General features: G+C 41.5%; 1 protein-coding gene across 3 annotated transcripts in view; it reads left to right on the forward strand.

Moving 5' to 3' along the window:
• The window catches only part of LOC117563028 (4-galactosyl-N-acetylglucosaminide 3-alpha-L-fucosyltransferase 9-like), a 45,970-nt gene extending 41,939 nt beyond the window's left edge, over positions 1-4,031 (forward strand). For all 3 annotated transcript variants that reach the window (XM_034241157.1, XM_034241155.1, XM_034241156.1), the window contains exon 2: positions 2,937-4,031. In XM_034241157.1, the coding sequence (XP_034097048.1) occupies positions 2,937-4,001 (1,065 nt within the window). In that variant the 3' untranslated portion in view covers positions 4,002-4,031. The remainder of the gene's footprint in view (positions 1-2,936) is intronic.
• Positions 4,032-7,542: the final 3,511 nt, after the last annotated feature.

Here is a 7,542-nt window from a genome sequence, read left to right on the forward strand (position 1 = left end):
GGCATAACAACAGCCGGTGTTTCTTGTGAGTGTTTCCCGGGAAACAAACACAATACACACAAACGCGTCATAGATTATTTCATGGTATTTGAAATCAGGTACGCAGCTCACGACGTAACTAGGAGTCTAGTGGACGGTATCAGTACTACAAGTAGAAAACATTAATATATATATTTTTTTCTTTTTAAAAAAAATTAATTACGTTGTTTATAAATGTAGCTGAGGGCCGCAAAAAGAGGAGGTGGGGCATGCGGCCCCCGGGCCGCCATTTGCCCATCCCTGACCCACACGGTCGGGAAACCCAGTAGACGGTATAACCAACGGTGTTTTGGTCAGGTTTTTTGGACTGGATAAGAAAGTTGATCGATCGAGTTGTGTTGCGCGAGTGAGAGGACAACACACACGCGCTCTGATACAAGATGGCGAGCCAGACCCACAGACTGCTTTGATCTTCGCGCCAGTGTTTCTCAAGAGACAATAGGTGAACTTGCTGCCAGTGGTAGGAGTATTGGAGTTTATTTTATTTGATCAGAACTGAAGAAATTATAAATTGGAACTGGATTTAAGTTGTACCTGGATTGAAAGAGACACTATATATTGTATTCTAGGTTTTAATTTGTCATATGTTTTCATTGATGGTACAATTGTGTTTTTTTCATTGATTTAGATATGTTTTACCTGTGAAAAGGGAAAAGAAAAAGAGTTAACTCAGGATATTAAAGAGATTAAAATAGGAACAACCTATAAATAATACTTAGTAGACCGGTCTAAACCAGCGTTTCAGCCAGGGGGTCGTCTTGCCGTCATTTGACGCTCTTATTCAGCTCGGGACGCCCTGAACTCGAGCCGAGGGCGTCCAAAAATATTAATAATTCGAGAGAAGATCGAGAGTTTTTATCGTTTGAAATGACGAAAAGGACAATCCCTCTGTTGGAGGGGCAAAGGAGTCTGGTGGGAATATTTTCGGAGTATTGAAGATCGTTTCCCCGACATCGGCGGTGCCTGCTACAGGACTACACGGAACCTGCACGATTTGGACGGGATGAGCGGTGCTAGTGGAGCAGGCACGTGAGCTGCGAGCACCAGAGCCTCGCAGCGGCGAAATTGAGGCTCCGTGGTAAACTCTGGTAACATGAAGAGCCGTTTGGGAGCCGAAAGAGCCAAATGATCCGGCTCACTAACGTAAAAAGACAGTATCTTTAAGGGACGGTTCAAGTCAAAATTCACCCCGCTCTCGGGGCGGACGCCCTCTCAGCCCTGGTCTGACGGAAACACTGGTCTAAACCAGTGGTTCTCAAACTTTTTTCAATAATGTACCCCCTTTGAAAAAAATATTCAGCCAAGTACCCTGATCAGCACAAAAACATTTTGTTAAGGAAAAAAGGCCTATATAAAGAGGTACAGTACAGTGCTGCACCATCGGTGTCTGATTTATTAAAACAACAACCTTGTAAGCCTAACTGAGAATCACTTAAATGCTGCATTTCAAATGTTTACAATTCATCACTAAATACATGCAAACCAATTTTAACATCATGCAATAACACTGAGACGACATTAGTTGCATTGAACTGATCTTTTTAATAAGTTGTACAATGTATTGAGAAACATGGGCTTGTGCTTCACTGAGGATCTTTGTCATTCTGACAGGGAGGCAAACTGCAGTTATTACACTTCGTGTTTTGAAATATGTGTAACTCTGTTCATATAAAACCCACACTGCTCAAACTTCGTTACTTTTCCGAAAATTTGAATATTTATATATTTAGGGGCATGGGGAATGAAGAGAAAAAAATATATGAGCATTTTATGAGCATGGGATTTTGACCCCTCATATAAACATATGCATAATGCTGCGCTATACTTTGCGGCCACGCGCCGTTGCCAAGCAACGCGTATTGTTTAGGTGTCCTTTGATAAGCAGGCAGTCATATCATTAGCTAGAACTAGCTAGATCTGATAGATTCGGACATAAACGCGAGTGAAGTCTAACCGGACGCGAGAGAGAGATCAGAGATCAGATCAGCTGCTGCTGACGGAGAACACGCAGCTCTACCGGATCACAGCTCCCCGCTGTGACGGACCGTTGAGTGGAGCAAAATACACTAAGAGTTAGACCTAACAGACTTAGCTAGTTCATCTACTCTGGAACTAGATAAACTAGTTATAAATATATGTATTCTTTACTGTCGGGTAACTTATTACAGGTTCAGCGAGCTCCACGAGACTGACAGGCTGTCAGGAGAGGGAGAGGAAAAGAGAGCACCCCGTTTATTTTTCCCATTTTATTATCCAGAATTACTGTAAACCTTTGAATAAAGTAGTTGATCTACTATTAGTAGTTTGTTTAAATGCATTACTTATAAAATAAAATCTCACGTACCCCCTGCAGTACTCCAACGTACCCCTAGGGGTCCACGTACCCCCATTTGAGAACCACTGGTCTAAACTAATATAGGCTATTTTATTTTATCCATACGATTTACTAAGTCACAGAAATCAGAAAACAAGGGAAAGGTGAAATACTTACCTCTGATCATACTGCAGAAAATATTCATTGTCTGTTTAATGTTTTGTCTATTTGTCTATTTCGCCAGTAAATTGCCGGCTGTTCTATTCAAACCACCTGGTCTCTGGTCTAATTACTTACCTGTCTATCCACTCTAGTAGAACTCAGAATCTTTCGAGTCAGATAGCATAGCCCAAGATAAGAAGTGTTACAACGTGTTACATTAACAAAGTGATTTACGCAGTAGAAATGCACCTTGGGAGCTGTAATTGACTCTTCCCCAGAAGTTGTTATGTACAGAAGCTTGTACCTTCTTCAACTTTTAATCAAGACACATATATTCGCTAATCTCAGTTGTTAATATTTTGAGATTTATACATTTAACTCTTACTTTTTTTGTAATCATCAAACTCTTCTTCTTCCACAGATGTTGGGACCAGACTATAAGAAGAAATGGTGGTTAGCAGCTCTCATCTGCCTTATTTGCTCTGCTCTTACAATCACTCTGTATTACAACGTTCGATCTCCTGGGAGCCCATGGGCTCCTACTCCTACTCCTACACCTACTCCGACAAAGCCCATAGTCCTGCTGTGGTTCTGGCCCATCGGTGTCAAGTTTGATCTCAAAGGTTGCTTGACCCACTTCAACATTGATAGCTGTGTTCTGACAGATGACAGATCCCTCTACAGCAAGGCCAAGGGAGTCATTTTCTACCATAAAGATATCTCCCATGGGTTACAAAACATGCCGAAGGATCCACGTCCGACTTTTCAGAAGTGGATTTGGTTCCACGTAGAATCCCCGTCAAACACAGCAAAGATCCCTGGTCTGGACAACCTGTTCAACTTAACACTGAGCTACAGGAGAGACGCTGACGTCACGGTGAGGAATTATCTCACTATCAGGAAGACAGAAATGACAGAGGACTTTGTTTTGCCAAAAAAAGACAAACTGGTGTGCTGGATAGTCAGTAACACTGACCATCACACTGGAACAGCTGTGAGAGAGAAATATTATCATGAACTGTCCAAACACGTCGAAATCCACGTCTTCGGTGCAGCCTTTGGAGGGAAGCGTTTGAGCTACGAGGACTACTACTCCACCATAGCCAGCTGTAAGTTTTACCTGTCGTTTGAGAACTCAGTCCACAGAGACTACATCACAGAGAAGGTTAACGGGCCCCTCGTGGCCGGGGCGGTCCCTGTAGTATTGGGACCGCCAAGAGAAAACTACGAGCAGTTCCTTCCCTCCGACGCCTTCATTCACATCAACGATTTCCCTGATGCAAAGTCACTGGCACAGTTTCTGCTGGGCATGAAGGACGAGGCGTACATGCGTTACTTTGAGTGGAGGAAGTTTTTCATGGCCACCCCTCATCTCCTGTCCGTATACAACGAGTTCCTTCAGCCCATCTGCCTCGCCTGCGACCACATGTCAAGAGACCGGGATTTCCGTGTAGTTCATGACCTTTATAAGTGGTACTTTACATGAAAATGCCAATAAAAACAACATTTGAAAGTGGCTCAGACACATGTACATTCATTACTAGATTCTTTAATATTGTACCTTTTGTCGAGAACTTGTGGGCACTGTATTTTGTTTATAGTATTTGTTAAAAACTGGTTGAAGTCATATTCTAATGCCAACACAGCAGTACCATTAAGACTGGACACATTGATAAACTACATAATCCTGTATTTACACTCCAGTTTTTCTAAATAGATATAACATGTACAGTAACTTGTAGAGGTGTTTATCCAACACACTCTCACTCCATAATCGTCCAGGAGCGACGTTTGGTCAGTGTCCGTGGCGTGCAGTTGTGACGCTAGGCTCCTTCAGCTTCATAAAGGGACGCAAATAGCTTTCAACTGATTGCAATGTATTCCCATCTGCGGCGGGATTTGACGCTCATGGAAGCACGGCATTCGTTTGTGTTGGCTGACCTTAAAAGGCAATGTAAGCGTCCATTCTCATTGGATAACGGAGAATTGTACACCCGGAAGTAAGTATTTCCCTTACTGTCGATTGATTTTACAGTGATATCTGCACTACTCATCGACTAAAAAACACCAGATTATCCTTGTTAATTACACAACATTGATTGGTTTAAATTGTGTGCAATGCTTTTGTATTTTTCCCCTTCGATTCGGAGAAACAAATATTTTTCGGAGTAAAGGATGGCAGAAGACACTACACCCAGAATCCCCAGCTATCGTTTGGACTACACCATGTGCTCTGTTTGACAAACCCCGTGATAGTCCTCAATCTCTGTGATTGGAGAGTGTGCTCCGAGGGTTACGCCGAGCCTCGAACAGCACTTGAAATGGGATGGAACCACGGCAGACTTTCCAAAACTGGATTTGAACGGGTCCACCGCGTCCCCCCCTCCCCCACCCCGTCCACAGAACTACACATGCTGGCTATTGTGTTTCGCAACATGTTCTCTATCTATGGCACGTCTCTACTGGGAGTTGTAGTTTTAAAAGACGTTTTCGTATTTCCCATAAGAAGTTGCCAGTATTAAACTGTGTACATCCCTGGAGGTTTAGGGGATAGGAAACACTCAAATTTAAAACATATAATTAAAAATGGGTGAAAATTGCTTGTGCCTATAATGGGCAGTATTAATATATACACACATGCCAGCTAAGGTCAGAAGAGCTTTATTTAACAGCTGGTCTTATGTTTGTGACCCCTGTTGTTAATTGATAACATTACATTACATTACATTAATTGATAAGCCTGAAACATGCACTTGCAAGGTTCAGAGGCAAATTTTGCAAATATGGCAGTAGCCATCGATCAGCTTAAGATAAGATATACTTTATTGATCCCAAGTTGGAACATTTGCGTTACATCAGCATGTGTAACAGTTGTAAATATGCAGTGGTGTTTATTTGTAAATCATTTAGTATAATCACACAAATTCTGTGTTTTATATTTAACAATTCTGTGTTCTTTATTTATTGATTGTTCAATACCTGACAAGGCCGGAGATTAAATATCTACATACATCTTATAAGAGTATAATACATTATGTATAATATCAGTTAAAATAAGTGCTTCAACATAGTTAACATTGCTGGAGGTATGCACAAATATTGATAGATGTCTTGTAATGCACTATTGAGGAACCTGCGACCCAAGTTTTTCATTCAATGCATAACTACACCATAGTTGTGTAGGCCTATATGATATGTCAATAAACCTTAGAAAATCTTGAAATCTTGAAAGGGATGTGCAAAATAGTCATTATATACAGTCTTTAATGAACTATTAGTAGAGAATAACGAGTAATGAATATACTTTATAGGGATCCTATTAATATCTAATAATACAAATAATGAAATTCAATAACATGCTTTAACCACTAGGTGTCCCTTTATATCAGCTGTGCACCTTTATGGTGTAAATACAGCCTATCTACCTGTAAAGGCAACCGAACAACAAATATTTGCCAGTGAGGGATGTGGTGTGAAGCTTTTCCAGACGCGTGGTGTTGACAGCAAATCAGGTCTTCTCTTTGAGTGCATTTAAGATGTTTATTTGGATTGCAGGATGATGACAGCAAAACGAGAGCCGGGTGTTTAACTGATAACTAAACAACTAACTGTGATAAAGAAATAAACCGAAATTAACTCAAAACAAACAGAAAATAAGCGAAAACACGCACGGTTGAAAAACTGTGTGGCTTCCCTCTGGTGATTCCCAATCCCTAATGCTGTGCACCTGTGTCCTCCCCAAATAGTAGGCTGTACCCTGAAATTGGCTGAGTCCCCGCCTATGCCCAGGTCAATTCAGTAGTATCACAGCACCTTCATATACAAATATTAAAATACATCAAATTGGCTGCAACACACCGGCTCCTAATTGTTACTGTATAATAACATAACAATTCAACAAAATACAAAACATTGCAGCCAAATAGAATAGTCCATATCAGTATTCTCAATCCATAATGTTCATTGTTCATAGATAATCCAATAGGGTTGGTAACCCCAATAATAGAAGTTGGGTTTCAGTCTTTATTCAGCTTCCAATAGAAGACAGATCTTCGTGATTGGTCGCTCCAGGATGTTGTACTTCGTCCAGACTTTAACCGACCGCACAAGTCCTTGTCTGTCGGGAAAGGTCTGCAGTACCTTGCCCAACAGCCAGGATCCGCGAGGGGCATTAGAGTCCACTACGATGACAATGTCTCCTGTGACAAAGTTCCTCTCGTCTTTTGGCCACCGTTGTCTCTCTTGCAACAGTGGTACATACTCCTGAATCCATCTGTGCCAAAAGAGATTGGCAAGGAATTGAACTTGCCTCCATCGTCGTTTGGAGTAGGAGTCATTTTTGTCAAAAAGCCCGGGTGGTAGAGAAGGTTTGCCTTTTAACAAGAGAATGTGATTTGGAGACAGGGGTTCGAGATCATTTTCATTTAATTTCAAACCTTTATTTATACAGATAAATCCCATTGAGATCATTGATCTCTTTTTCAAGGGAGACCTGCTCAAGTAGTTCCACATGAAACATAAATAGAACAACAAAAGGACATCATACAGCATCATTTACATAATTATCCACATACACATTTGGATCCTCTGAGGTTTTTGTAATGGGACGGTCATTCAATATGGCTTCCACTTCGCACAGGAGTGTTTGTAGTCCATCATCCAAATGTTGCTGATGAAGAATAGAGTTCAGCACTTTCCTGACCATGCAAATGACTCTTTCCCATACTCCTCCATGATGGGATGCGGCTGGAGTGTTGAAACTCCATTTCACTCCAGAATGAAGCAGTGAGTTTTGAATTTTCTGATGGTTCAAATGAGATAGAGCTTCTCTCAGCTCACGTTCTGCTCCAACAAAGTTGGTTCCGTTGTCTGATTTGATGTGTGATACTTGGCCTCGCCTGGAAATGAATCTGCGTATTGCATTTATGCAAGAACTGGTGTCCAATGAATAGGCCATTTCCAGATGGACTGCCCGACTAGCCATGCAGGTGAAGATAACTCCATAGCGTTTGATGAGGCTGCGGCCT

The sequence above is a fragment of the Gymnodraco acuticeps genome, unplaced genomic scaffold (genome assembly GCF_902827175.1).
Source record: "Gymnodraco acuticeps unplaced genomic scaffold, fGymAcu1.1, whole genome shotgun sequence".
NCBI classification, from domain to species: domain Eukaryota; kingdom Metazoa; phylum Chordata; class Actinopteri; order Perciformes; family Bathydraconidae; genus Gymnodraco; species Gymnodraco acuticeps.